Source organism: Xenopus laevis, chromosome 6S, assembly GCF_017654675.1.
Source record: "Xenopus laevis strain J_2021 chromosome 6S, Xenopus_laevis_v10.1, whole genome shotgun sequence".
Taxonomy (NCBI): Eukaryota; Metazoa; Chordata; class Amphibia; order Anura; family Pipidae; genus Xenopus; species Xenopus laevis.
In genome coordinates, this window is record NC_054382.1 from 55,814,628 (window position 1) to 55,829,534 (window position 14,907).

At 42.4% G+C, this 14,907-nt stretch overlaps 1 protein-coding gene across 2 annotated transcripts in view; it reads right to left on the bottom strand.

The window, feature by feature from the left end:
- Positions 1 to 14,907, bottom strand: part of atpsckmt.S (ATP synthase c subunit lysine N-methyltransferase S homeolog) — a 77,861-nt gene that overhangs the window by 16,838 nt on the left and 46,116 nt on the right. For both annotated transcript variants that reach the window (NM_001095448.1, XM_041567217.1), the window contains 1 exon segment: positions 12,291 to 12,341. In NM_001095448.1, the coding sequence (NP_001088917.1) occupies positions 12,291 to 12,341 (51 nt within the window).

Consider the following 14,907-nt stretch of genomic DNA (forward strand, 5'->3'; position numbering starts at 1 on the left):
TCTGCGAACATACTGAGTTTATGATGGTGGGTATTATCCTTGAACCCTGTAATATCAGGGTTGTTTCTAATAGCTAAGGCCAGAGGTTCAAGCGCCAGGTCAAAGAGCAAAGGAGAGAGTGGACACCCGTCTTGTCCCTCTCTCAATGTTGAATGGGGAAGAGGAGTATGGACCGATATGTACTTTTGCCATTGGATGGTCTTATAGAGCGTGGACCCATGTCAAAAAGTTGTCACCCATACCCGATTTTTGTAGGGTAAAGTAAAGGTAGGGCCATGCTACAGAATCGAAAGCCTTTTTAATGTCAAGCTTCAGGAGCATGGATCGAGTGGAGGTTTTGTGTGGGCTGTCTACCCCCAACAAACCCCACTTGATCCCTGTGAATCAGGAATGGCAAGATTTTACTAAGACGAGTGGCTAGAACTTTGGCCAAAATTTTTATATCTAGGTTTAAGATAGAGATGGGGCGGTAGTTTTTGCAATCTGTTGAGTCTGAGTCTGGTTTGGGGATCGGAGTAATCGTGGCCATTAAAGTTTGGGCTGGTAACTTATCATCCGTGAGCAACTGATTGGACATTATGGCTAGATGTGGGGTGGGGACGTGGGAGAATTTCTTATAATATAACGCCGGAAAACCATCCGGTCCAGGAGATTTGGGAAGTCTCAATAGTTTAATAGCTGCTAGGATTTCCTCCTCCGTTATTTTTGCATTTAAAGATTGAAGTTGTGGGGGGGTTAGAGGTTGTAATGCAATATCTTGAAAAAACGAATCAATTTGGTGGGGTTGGGGAGTTGGTGTGGCTTGATATAATTTTTTATAGAAAGTGTGAAATTCTCCCAAGATAGTCTGCATCGCAGTAGTAGTGAACCCGGTGGAAGTTTTAAGTTTAGTGATTGGGGTAAAGTCTAAGCGATTTCGGAGTCGTCTCGCGAACAGGCGGCTAGGTTCATTGGTATGATAGTATAGTTTTTGTTGGGACCATTTCCAAGCTTTCTCCGCCTTATGAGTGAGAACTAGATCTAGCTTTGTACGAGTTTGGTTGATTTGTGTTCTTAGGTCTATATTGGGATTGTCAGTTTGAAGTAACATTAGGTCACTTAATTGTGTGGACAGAGTAGCAATCTCTAAATTCTGTGTCTTTTTCCGCTGTGATCCCCATTGGATCAAAAGCCCTCTAACTACAGCTTTGTGGGCTTCCCAGATCATAGCGGAAGAAGAAATGGTAGATACGTTTTCATGAAAATATGCATTGAGGGCAGTTTCCAAACGTTTGTATAGGTCTGGCACTTTTAAAAGTGATTCATTCATGCGCCACCTTGCCAGAGTTTTGGGTATGTGTAGCAAAGTAACTTTATAAAGGATGGGTGAGCGATCCGACCAAGATATGTGCAAAATTCTGGAGGACTGAGGCATCGATAACAAGCTTTGCGAAGACCAAATGTGATCAATCCTAGTAAAGAGATTATGGGGTGAGGAAAAGTGTGTAAATTGTCTAACTCCTGGGTGGAGCTCTCTCCAGACATCCACCCAAGCATAGTTTGCCAATTTTTGTCCCCTCTGTTGAAATATGGGGGAGGGGGAGATCAGGTGTTGAAATTGTTTGTCTATCCCAGTATCTATCTAGGATGCTGTTGGTATCACCCCCGATAATGAGATGGCCTTCTCCCTCAATGTGACAGAAAGCCCACCAACTTTTCAAAAAACAAGAATTGTCCCGAATTTGGGACATAGTAGGAGACTAAGGTCATTTTTGTTTAGTCTATTAAGGTTTTCAAAGTGATATACCTACCCTCCGGGTCTGCAAAGGTCTCTAACACCTGTAGGTGTAAACCCTTCCTCAAGTAGATTGCTACCCCTTTAGTTTTCATAGTGTTATTAGCCATATAAACCGTCGGGTAGTTCTTGTGTACAAATTTGGGGTAGGAGGTCGTGGGAAAGTGGGTTTCCTGGAGGAGTAAAATATCTATATGGGAGGGAGTTGTAATATTGAAAAGCCTTCCTTCTTTTCCCCGGGGAGTTAAAACCTTGGACATTATGGGATAAGATTTTCAGATCCATTGTGAACATAAGGACCAAATACCAAACATATATACATCAGGGTAATTAGCACAAAAAAGTTGTATGGGTTATACTGACATCTGTCAAGTGTGAGAACCACCTTCTCTATAAAGTAAAACATCTTAACAAAAATAGAACATGAAAACGTAACCTTACAGTAAAATACACAATATTGTGTGAGGTCTTGTCAGTGGAATCTTCCACCGTTCTGCGAGTTCCGCCCCATAAAACCTACAACCAGTTAGGGATAGTGAGACAAAACTGTTGGTGGGCAACAAGATAAACCCAGGGGGCAAGCCCTGGAAGGAAGTGAATTACGATGGGCAGGCATAATTGGGAGCAACAGGGGCCGATGACCCCCCCATGTTAATTCAATGGTGATAGAGAAACAAGGATAAGTGCGTCATCAAATCACCAGCAAGATCTACCTTTGCTTGTCAAAAAACCATCTTCCACTAACCAACATCCCAAAAGCCACATTTGTGGAAAAGAAGGGAGGGAAGGCATTCTCCTAAGTTTTCTTGGGGAGAAAACATGGAGGGCATCAGGTGAAACATGTGTGATTGATGCATGGCCCAACTTAAACACATAAAAAAGGAGGGGAAGGAGAACTAAAACAATGGCTTCATCTCACCAACCGTCCTGATTACCGTCCCGGACATAATCCAGCGAACTTTTCCAAGGAGTGTTCCCCAAAGATTCAAGTGGGTGATGTTCTCCGCCATGGTGAACTTGAAGCTCTCTCCCAGATAGGACTGACTCTACGAGGTTGAGCAGGCCTAGGTGACTTCGCTGGGCTGTCTGGTTGGTGCGGTGACAGGCCTAGGCGGGATAGTAGCTCCGTACCCGAGCGTAGAGATCCAATTTGGTGGCTTTGGCCGTTGTAGGTAAAGGATACTTTCACTGGGAATAACCATCGGTACTTTATCTTCAGTTGTTGCAGAGCTTTAGTTATCGGAGTCAATGCCTTACGTTTCTGGAGTGTGATGGGAGCCAGGTCTGAGTAGATTTGGAACGGAGTGCCGTGATATTCTAGGTGTTCCTTCTGGCGTGCGGCTTGTAGTATTGCTACTTGCGTCTGGTGAAAATGTAGACGTAATATGATGTCTCTAGGTGGGTCACCTTCCCTTAGAGGCCGCAGGGCACGGTGAATCGTCACATTTTAATTGTTCAGCAAGTAGGTTAGAGACTAGTGATGTAAAGACATCGTCTATGGCAGAAGAGAGATCAGTTACCGTTTCAGGGATACCCCTTATGCGCAGGTTGTTGCGCCTGGATCTATTATCTGCATCTTCAATCTTGTCCCAAACCTCTTGCAGCTGGCCTTGAAGCTCCTGTATGTCGTTCTCATGAGCATCCAAAACAGTTGTAATATCGTCCACTTTGTGCTCTAGAACATCGGTCCTTTGGCCCAGATCAAGTAGCCGTTTAGCAATGTCTGCTGATATAGTAGTCGCCATGGGCATGACGCAACGATCCTCGTGGTGTAATGAGAAGAGGTACGCGGGCCTTTCTGTGCCTGTCTGCGTCTTCTATTTGCCATCCGAGACCCCCGTTAACTCCGGGATAATCAGCCGTTCTCGACTTGCCCAATCGTGGATGAAATCAGTGATTTTTTTTTTTAAATTGGTTTTTTTATTAACTTTTTCAAAAAGACATACAAAGGTACAGAAGAAAACAAAAGAGGTTACATATTAGGTACAACAAAGCGATATGCATGCATTTGCTTCATGAAGAGCAATACAACCATGCCTAAGTCACTGCTTGGAATGAGTGAGTAGCAGTGTCAGGCAACTCAAGCCAAGGACCCCATATCTTTAGGAATTTTTCCGGACACCCTCTAGCTAAATACACTGCCTTCTGCAGGGGGAGAATTTCGTTTATTAATCGACTCCATCGACTTAAAGAGGGGGGCAAGTATCCTTCCAGGTCAGGAAAATGGCATAATAGAGTAGTTGCAAATAAAATAATCTCTGGCTGAAATCAGTGATTTTCCAAGGGTTTTAGTGCCCCATCGGTACGAGCGCGATTAAGGTGCGGCCATCTTGGATCGCTGCTCACTAGCGCCCCCCATTTCAGCATGTTTTTAGGTATCTTCTATTAGTTACAGCACTCACAGGTAACTTTAGACTCTTGATCTTTTTTGATCTTTGATCTTCCTGAAGCTGATCACTGGGTCTGAGTCTTTGCCATTTTGGCTATTCTTCTATCCATTCAAATAGTAGTTTTCCTTTTTCATCCACCTCTTTCAGGTTTTGGCTGCCATTTTAAATCATTTGAGTTAATTTGAGCACTTCTTTGTATGTTTCTCCCCTCCATTCAAGCAGCATAGGTGGTTCTTCATAGGTTGTGGATTGCCCTGCTGGATGTTGCTGTAATTGCTGACCCTAATGGCTCTACACATCTCAGACTATGATTTGGATTTACAGACAATACAAGCACACTATGCAGATCTGTTTAAAGGGGATGGGTGTCTGGAAGGCAAATATAAACTGTAGGTTAACACTGCCATAGAAACATCCACGCTACCCCCAAGGAGAGTGCCTCTAGCTATGACACAACCACTAGAAAGAAGAACTTGAGGATTTGCACATCAGACACATTATAGAACCAGTTCAGAAGAACACTGAGTAGCAACTGCCTTTTAATATAGAACATGCTTTATGGAAACAGTAGAATTTCAGCAGTGACATAAAGTTTATCGGATTAACAGAAAATATGCAATATGCATCATACCAAAATTAGACAGGTGCATAAATTTGGCCAACCCAACAGAGATATTACCTCAATACTTAGTTGAGCCTCCTTTTGCAAATGTAACCGCCTCTAGACGCCTCCTATAGCCTTTGATAAGTGTCTGGATTCCAGATGGCGGTATTTTTGACCATTCGTCCATACAAAATCTCTCCAGTTCAGTTAAATTTGATGGCTGCCGAGCATGGACAGCCTGCTTCAAATCAATCACTGTAAATCAAAATGTTGCGGCGCACTTCCAGGGCCCAATAATCGCTTCCGTTTTTCAGTTAAAAAAATCGGCTTTATTCGTTACATCAGTAAAAGAATGGACAACATCAGCTCAAGGTCTTCAATATTCGTAAATTTTCATATATATGTATAACCCTGCACCCTTATAGAGACTTTTAATGTTAGGGTCCGTATCTCCCAATCCTGTTTATTATAACAGTTAATATGGCCAAAGGTTGCTCACCATTTAGGTGTGGTGGTTCGGGTGCATTGGGCCCGAACCCTGCTTTTATTTGTTACCACAGGTGAATCTGCCCGTGCCACCAGCTTCAACAGCCCTTATTCTTATATATAAATATACATGGATGGGCTTACAATTTCAAAGTTGTGACCAGGGTGCTGCCGCCCCGAGTCCGTCGCCAAGGGGACAATCATTCACTGTAAATCAAAATGTTGCGGCTTCAAATCAACCCATAGATTTTCGATAATATTCAAGTCGGGGGACTGTGACGGGCATTCCAGAATATGCCTTTGTAGATTTCGAAGTGTGTTTAGGGTCATTGTCTTGTTGGAATATCCAACCCCTGCGTAACTTCAACTTTGTGACTGATGCTTGAACATTATCCTGAAGAATTTGTTGATATTGGGTTGAATTCATCCAGCCCTTGACTTTAACAAGGACCCCAGCCCCACAGCATGATGGAACCTTTTGTTATGAACAAATAACTACATTTTTGTCTCATCAGTCCAAAGTACTTTGTTCCAAAATGACTGTGGCTTGTCTAAATGAGCTTTTGCGTACAGATGTTCTTTGTGCAAATTGCAGAACGATGTACAGATACACATCTGCAGCAAGTTGTTCTTGCTGGTCTTTGGAGGTGATCTTTGTGTTGTCTGTAACCATTCTCACAATCCTCCACATTTGCCGCTCCTGTATTTTTCTTGGCCTGCCAGACCTGGGTTTTACAGCAACTGTGTCTGTGGCCTTCCATTTCCTGATTACATTCCTTAAAGTTGAATCCTCTGAGATAGCTTTTTCTAGCCTTCCCCTAAACTATGATACTGAACAATCTTTGTTTTTAGATCTTTTGAGAGTTGCTTTGAGGATCCCAGGCTGTCACTCTTCAAAGGAGACGTAATATAAATTTTCTGTACAGTACCTTATAGTGTAAAAATGGCATTATTCAAGTTTTCATGGCAGAATCTGGTCAGCAACGTTTCAGGCATTAGTGTGGCCTTTTATCAAACTCTTCAGAGGAGAGTCAAACTGAAGCTCAGCTTGCAATTGGTCACCTTAAATACCTTTTCTCATGATTGGACACACCTGCCTATGAAGTTCAAGGCTTAACGAGCTAATCCAAGCAATTTGGCGTTGCCAGTAATCAGTATTGAGCAGTTACATGCATTCAAATTAGCAAAATTACAAGGGTACCCAAATTTTTTCACGGCCAGTTTTTTCACATTTGATTTAATGTCATACAACTGAATACAACTTTACTAAAAATCTTTGTTCAAAAACACCCCAGTACTCAGTTGTTCCTGGGAAATGAAAGACATACCACTGTTATCTTTTTTGTTGAAAGTGGAGTAATTATTATGCAGGCTGAGAGGGGTTCCCAAACTTTTTCATATGACTGAAAAGGCATTAAACTCAACCTGGAAAAATTAATGGTTAAAATGTCTTAAGTGGGGGGGGGGGGGGCGTGGCCGACCGAGTAACGGTAAAAATATCTCTGGTCAAATTGTCTTTTGAGATAGGACAAATATGAACACTGAACAAATGTAGAGGGTCCATTGTGAGCTCCGTGAACTACAATCTACATCCTTTCATAGCGATCCTATCCCAGCGACAAGAATAGAACCTACTGTAAAACACTGTCATTCCTAAGATGAGAAGCAATAAAGCACAAAAAGTAAAGACCCTATGCCTACAACAACTAGCCTATTAGTGGTGCCTCTCTCACTGCTGAGAAAAGAGAATCCCCATTGATGGGTCAACTCAGAACCCTCTTGGTTTTCTGATTAGAGGAACCATGCACATAGCAAATGTCACTAATTGGCGCTATTCAGTTACATTGGTGTAAGAGGCTCTATAGCGGAAATTGACGCAACAGCAGCACCGTTATTTCAAGTACTTTAAATAAACATACCTTGACACTGCTGATTCAGGCTTATGTCTTAAACCCCACACCTTCAGGCAAGGAAGGACTGATGTCAGCGTCCACCTACATTTAATATCCAGAGACACATGGATGTACTCGCTATCGACACCAACATTAATCCCGACTTATTTCCTCCCACCCCTCTGGGTGGAGTCCTTTAAATACCTTGGCATTGTGATACATAGAAATCTAGACTCCTTTATACCCTCTTTTCTTGAACCAATTCTCTCCACTATGAAAGATAAGCTGAAAGTGTGGCCTAACCTACCCATTTCTATCTGGGGCAGGATCAATCTTCTAAAAATGATATTTCTCCCTAAATTCCTCTACATCTTCCACAATTCCCCTGTTCTCATCCCCCGTTCCTTCTTTGTCTCTATTGATATGGGCCAAACAGCGTTTCTCTGGGCAAACAAGCGCCCCAGGTTTGCTAGAGCCAAACTGTGGGCTCCTGTTAGCGAAGGGGGATTGGGCCTCCCGCAATGGTATTTCTACTCATTGGCAGCTCAGATTTATTATATACACTGGTGGCTTAATCCAGATAATCCGAACTTCCCATTGCAGGCCACTTTGGAAAGCTCAATAGAGTCCCTCTCATATATCCCATTCCGCAAATCTCCCGATGTACACACCACCCATCCAATTATGATCACCCCATACAAAGCGTGGGTGGCAGCACTTAAAGTGCGCTATCAAGCATTACCCCCTTCTGTCGCCTCAACTACCCCTATGGGGGAAATTCCTTCCTCCCACGTTTGAAGCACATAGCAGAGTACAAAATGTGGCCACAATGGGGCCTACGTACACTAGGGGACTTGGTTAAGGATGGAGCGATACGCCCCAGGGCTGAAATTAAACATGTACAAACCCAGGAGCCTCTTCCCTGGTTCTCCTATTTCCAGCTTAGACAGGCCACCAATACCCAATTTCAAGGGAATGCTATGAATCTCACAACGTCGAAGATAGAAGCAGCCCTTAGAGCCCCCACCACCAAAAAACTTGTCAGCAGGCTGTACTCGCTTCTCCTAGCTACTATTAAACCTCCATTTAATGCAGCGGGTGCAGCCTGGAGCAGTGACATCCCAGGGTTAGAGGATGATGATTGGGAGGAGGCAACTGTTAGGGCCTATGACTATCTCTTGTCTCAACTAGAGATAGACTGATCCAGTTCAAGATCCTACATAGACTCCACCTAACCCCAAATAGGCTGTTCCGTATGAACTGACGGGACTCGCCACAGTGTCCTAAGTGTAGTGCCTCAGAGGCGTCTTATCTACATCTCATCTGGTCATGCCCCCGAATCCAAGCCTTCTGGTCTCAGGTTCTCAACTATATTCAGGATAAAACTGCACTGCCTAAACGAAAAACCACTCAGGTATGTGTAATAGATGAGGTCACCCCTAGGGCGGCCATGAGAATACTCTTTTGCACATTACTATTCTATGCTAGGAAATGTATCCTCCTGAATTGGATGTCCCCTCTATCCCCCACAGTTAATGGCTGGTTTAACTTACTTAAAGCAATACTCCCCCTAATACAACTCACCTACACTGCAAGAGGATGTCCCCAGAAATATGATCTAGCTGGAAGCCACAGAGGAGCCTTAATATTAAGGGGGATAACCTAACAGTGGCAGAACTATCTACACCACCGATTCAAGGGATTTAGGAGTAACAGATACAGAACTGTTACTGAACTAGAGTGTATACAAATGTACAGTACTCAAATATGTTAAATACTTACGCTGTACTATAATAATTGTAAGAAGATGGAACCACAAATGATATAATGTTAGTTTGTTTATTGTTATAAAATGCAAAATAAAAACCTTAAAAAAGTGCCATATATAAGGCATCTTTTGACATCAGGTGGAAGTAGATCCAGAAAAAGTCATTTCAATTCAGAAAATGCCTGCCCCAACTAACATAGGTTAATAGGCATGGTTAATTACCTCTCCAAATTCTGTTGCCATTTGTCAGACATGTATGAACTACTGAGACAGTTAACACACAAAAGCTTTACCCTGGAAGCAGACAGAAACACAGAAACCAGCTTTTGATGTAGTGAAACAGGCTATTGCAAATGCCGCCACGCTCAAATACTATGACATTTCTCAAGCATTCATAATACAATGTGATGCCTCAGTAAATGGTCTGGGATCCGAATAGAGCTCTAACAACTACAGAACGTGGTTATGCTCAAATTGAGAAACAACTCTTAGCTGTTGTATATTGCATGGAAAGGTTCCATCAGTACACTTCTGGAAGACAGGTAACAGTGCATTCAGTTTATAAGCCTCTAGAGACCATTACAAGGAAGCCTCTAATAAATGTTCCAAAGAGACTGCAGTGCATGATACTTTAGATTACAAAAGTATGACTGTGATATTTGCTACTGTCCAGGCAAAGATTTACTTATTGTAGATGCTGTTAGCAGGGCCTACTTTCATAACGCACATGACAGTGACAAGGACATTGAAACTGTCTGTAAAAAGATGCAAAAACATGCACAGAATAAGATGCCACAATGCAAATTCTTAAAGGGGAAGGAAACCTCGTCGGTGCTAAACCCCCTCCCCCCTCCCGTGTATTGCCCCCCCTCCCTCCTGGCCTACCCCTCCCGCTGGGCAAATGCCCCTAACTTGTTACTTACCCTTCTGCGCAGGTCCAGTCCAGGGAGTTCACAGGCGACATCTTCTTCCACGCGATCTTCTTCCTCCTTTGACCGGCGTTTTGGCGCATGCGCAGTAGGATCGTTTCGCCGGTACGGATCTACTGCGCATGCGCCAAAAGTCACGCGCATGCGCAGTAGATCGTACCGGCGAAACGATCCTACTGCGCATGCGCCGTCAAAGGAGGAAGAAGATCGCGTGGAAGAAGATGTCGCCTGTGAACTCCCTGGACTGGACCTGCGCAGAAGGGTAAGTAACAAGTTAGGGGCATTTGCCCAGCGGGAGGGGTAGGCCAGGGGGGAGGAGGGAGGGGGGGCAATACACGGGAGGGGGGGAGGGGGGTTAGCGCCGACGAGGTTTCCTTCCCCTTTAAGACTACAATTTTACAGGGTTTGCCAAAATTCAAACAATATACCCCTGTTGAATTTTCTCCCATTTTTTTTTTTACATCAGAGATGAATTGTCAATACACCAGGGCATAATAGTCAAGGGAGAGTTTTTTTTACGGTTTTACCAAGTCTTTTCCTGCAGAATTTTGGTGAAAATGTATTGATAAATAGGGGGGAAAGTCTGTGCGGATCTGGTTGTTGTGGTTTTCAGAAAATATTGTGAAAATTTCAGATTTTGATAAATAACTATGTATCTAGGTTAATATAATACGTTTTGATCAGAGAGTTCCTGTAGTAAGGACACAGATGCAAAACCCAATGGAAGAATAGGTTGTCAGAGAAGCAGTTAATTTGGATCTAACAGTATCTGTAATATATGCAATGCAGATTGTGTTGTTTTGTATTTGTTATTATACATATTTATTATGACTGTAGATAAGTGTAGCAATAGCTTTTGTTAATAAATTTATATTTTTGTTCAAATTATCTTTTTTTTATTTTTTATTAAAGAACTCCAATAACTAGAAGTCAGGGGCCCTGTCTTTACTGGCAACTGCTCCTTCAGGTTGAGTCACAGTAGGCAGTGTGGGTTTGAAATTTCCCCCCTCCTATACTTTCCCTGGCTGATAACTCAAACAGTTGGAATCCAGCTGCAGAAAATTAAGGGGTTAGTTATTCCTACCATCTCCTATAACCTGTGTTGGATCATTAATCACTGTTGTGATATTCTTTACTCCCTAGTTTGACCCTGGAGCTCTTTTTGAATTTAGTTTGCTTGCTGCCTGTCCAAAAACAATTTCCTGCTTCTATAAGAACGTACATTACTTTTTTTTGTATTTATATGTTTAGAAATATAGATCTCTTTGTAACTATAAACTATATTTAGACCTTATAACGTAATATGAGCTAAATATAGGGGTCCACAGAAACATTTACAAGATACAATAAATGTCTGAATCCCTGTTACAAACCACTGTTTGCAATAAAAAACTTTTTTCAAACATCTTAATCAGGTTACTTGTTCCCTCCGAATTCTAGCTAAAACATCATTTGCCAACCTGCCCCTTCACAATCAGCAATGAATACAGCCCACGGGTCATGTCATAGAGGGGGCGGGACAGGTACACCTCTGGACGTGGGCACAGTTAGGTTGCGGGCTACTCTCTACGATATGCTTTTTTTACTTTCTATTAACAACATACAGCTGGCTTCCATGCAACCAAACAGTACTGTATCAACTTAACCAATCAAGCTGGAATCAGTTATGTTGCAACTTCCCTTCTTTTACCCTAGTGCCAACCCTTCTCGATTGCCTTTTTTGGTAATAGGATACTATCTTTCCCAGAGATTCACAAATTGTTGGGCTGGCACCTCTGGAATTTTTACAGAGCATAGACGGGTCCACCTGGAGAGTGATTCTTCGGGTGCATGCTTATTCGCTGTTCTCGATGCCCCATGACATATGATTGTACATTGTTATTGCAATGGCGCCCCTAGGCCCGCTACCATTCATCACCCTAATCCCATCCCCTTCTGTTGTGTAAATGCGCAAATTTTCAGCATCGGATCCGGAGTACTGGGAATTGGTACACCGGAAAATTTAAAAACTATTGCATCTCCTGTGAATCCCCAGTGCTTCAAAACTAATGTGGGTGTGGTTGGGCAGCATGCCACCACTCTAAAATTCTGCTGCCCTAGGCCCAGGCCTTTGTGGTCTTTCCACAAATTTGGGCCTGATTATCCCAGAAGGATTTTTGCTTGTTTAGGTGTGTTTTGCTGAATTTCAGCCAAGAGCTTAATTTTAATTAAATTATCTCAGTAACCAGATTAATGTGAATATTAATGTTCATTTTTTAAATTGTCACTTAGATTAATTAGTCTGGTTTAAACAGCATATAATAATATTAATAATATATAAAATAATATATATTTAAAAATAAATGAAGTCTCTTACCAAACAGATCATAAATATGAAAAATATACTAGTTTAGTAAAGACTATATTTCTTCTTCCAGTTAAAGGTTTGTTCATGCTGTTATACTTACCATTTGCGGCACACCAAAAATGACAACATTTCGATACCGAGAAAAACTGACCTAAAAAAAAAATACCAAAATTTTAGAACTAGGTTTTCTAGAACAACAAAGCATGGGTTTGAATTTAACTATTTCTATCTCGCCATTTACTGGAGAATTCTCTAGTTGTATTGCCACAGAAGTCTATGAGAACTTTACCATGTTTCTTCCCAAATGAACACACATAAATAACTTTCTTCCATTGAAGGTGGACAAAATTCTGGGAATTACCCTAACTCATAGTGAAAGGGAATTGCCTCTATGCATAAGGTTGATTTTATACAACCGGATTAGAGGACAGTTAAAGTCAGGTTCTTGCTTTGAAATGAGCTACATTCTAGTTTTTATGTGTTGAACCTGGTGGAATACACCCCCATGTTTCCTGCCTCCTACCACAAACAGCAATACTTTCAAAGTAGAAATAAGTCCAGTGCAGCAAATTTGAATCTATTTTTTATTTATTCTCATTAACACAAACTTCACAGTAGTGATGCACTACCATAACTATATACCATAAACATATTGAATATATATATATATATATATATATATATATATATATATATATATATATATATATATATATATATATATATATATATATATATATATATATATATATATATATATATATATTCTGAACAGGCTTTGTGTGCTCTGGTTGAAACCTTAAACTTGTGAAGGCAAAGCGAGTGTGGGAGCTGCTAAGCGAGTGTTGCATGTGATCTAAGTGTTGCATATGAACTAAGTGTTAAGCAGAATTAAAAACCTAAAGGCGTTGGTGTTTGCTGTGCATGCTGGGTGCAAGGAGGGAGTAAGTGCAAATAACTGACTGCTGTGTGTTCTGTGAGTTATCTGACTGAGACAAACAGCTTTTTCTTTTATCTCTTTGGGGTAAACTAGATGAAACATTAAGTGCATTTATTTTCTTTTTGTGTTTTAGCTTTAGAATTCTATGGGGAACATTTTTTGTAGCAAACCGCATTTTTTTTTCTCCTTTCCCTCTTTCTTCTAATTAAGGGGGAGGGGCTAATCAGGTAAATTCTGAACTGGCTTTGTGTGCTCTGGTTGAAACCTTAAACTTGTGAAGGCAAAGCGAGTGCGGGAGCTGCTAAGCGAGTGTTGCATGTGATCTAATTGTTGCATGTGAATTAAGTGTTAAGCAGCGTTAAAAACCTTAAGGCGTTTAAAACCAAAAAGGCGTTGTGAGGAATTACATTTGGGAGACTGTAAGTACCCTGTGTAAATATGAGTGAGTTTGCTGGTATTACTCAGTGTGTGTCTTGTCACATGCATGTGGTGTTGGAGCAGCAGTTCCATGCAGTATTTACATGTGAGAGATGTCGTGGGTTTTCATCTTGGAATCTGAGCTGCAGACTCTAAGGTGTGAACTTGCAGCACTGAGAGCAGCGGCAAACGAGGGGAATGACAGGAGGCTCGCAGAGCAACCACTGGCAGGGGCTAGTGGAATGGGGGGAGGAGAAGGGGCAGTGGAGGCTAATGAGGGAGGAAGGTTTGTGACAGTCAAGAGGGGAAGTAGGGGACAGAAGGGTAGGGGGGCTGGTCCACAGTTTGTCCAAAACAGCAAATTCGCCGTTTTGGCTGAAGATGCTGGGGAGGAAAACTCCGAACTGGCGTGTATGGAGCAGGCTGACTCTCAGAGCACCCCGGGAGGCAGTGGCTCTAATACGGGTGGTGGGGGGAGTGCAAGGAAGGAAAGGCAGGTTCTAGTTATAGGGGATTCAGTTATTAGAAAGGTGGATAGGGTAATCTGTCGCAAGGCCCCTACATGCCGAACAGTCTGCTGCTTGCCTGGTGCTAGGGTTCGGCATGTGGTGGAACGAGTAGACAGATTATTGGGAGGGGCTGGGGAAGACCCAGCGGTCTTGGTACACATAGGTACCAATGACAAAGTTAGAGGAGGTGGTGAAGTCCTCAAAAATGATTTTAAAAAACTAGGTGCAAAGCTGAGGGCGAGGACTTCCAAGGTAATTTTCTCAGAGATATTACCTGAGCCACGAGCAACAATAAGGAGACAGCGGGAGCGTAGGGAGATTAATGCGTGGCTGAAAGATTGGTGTAGGGAGGAGGGTTTTGGGTTTTTGGAGAACTGGGCTGATTTCTCAGTCGGCTACAGGCTCTTTGCTAGGGATGGGCTGCACCTCAATGATGATGGGGCAGCTGTTTTGGGAGAGAAGATACAGTAGCTAGAGGGTTGGAGGAGATTTTAAACTAGGTGTGTGGGGGGGAGGGTTCAGTAAAAGATTCAGTGGAAGACAGGTTAGATGAGATAGTGGGCAAAGAAAGGGAAAATGGGGGAGGAGATTTGGCTGGGGGTACTGTTAAAGATAGGGAGGACCACATGTCATATGTTCAATATGGTACCAGTATTAAATGTATTTTTACAAATGCAAGAAGTCTGACTGGTAAAATGGGAGAGCTGGAACTGCTGGAAGGAAAATATGATGCGATTGGTGTGGCCGAAACATGGCTGAATGAGTCGCATGACTGGGCAGTAAATATCAGTGGCTATACTCTGTTTCGGAGGGACAGAGGCAATAGAAAAGGAGGAGGGCTATGTCTGTTT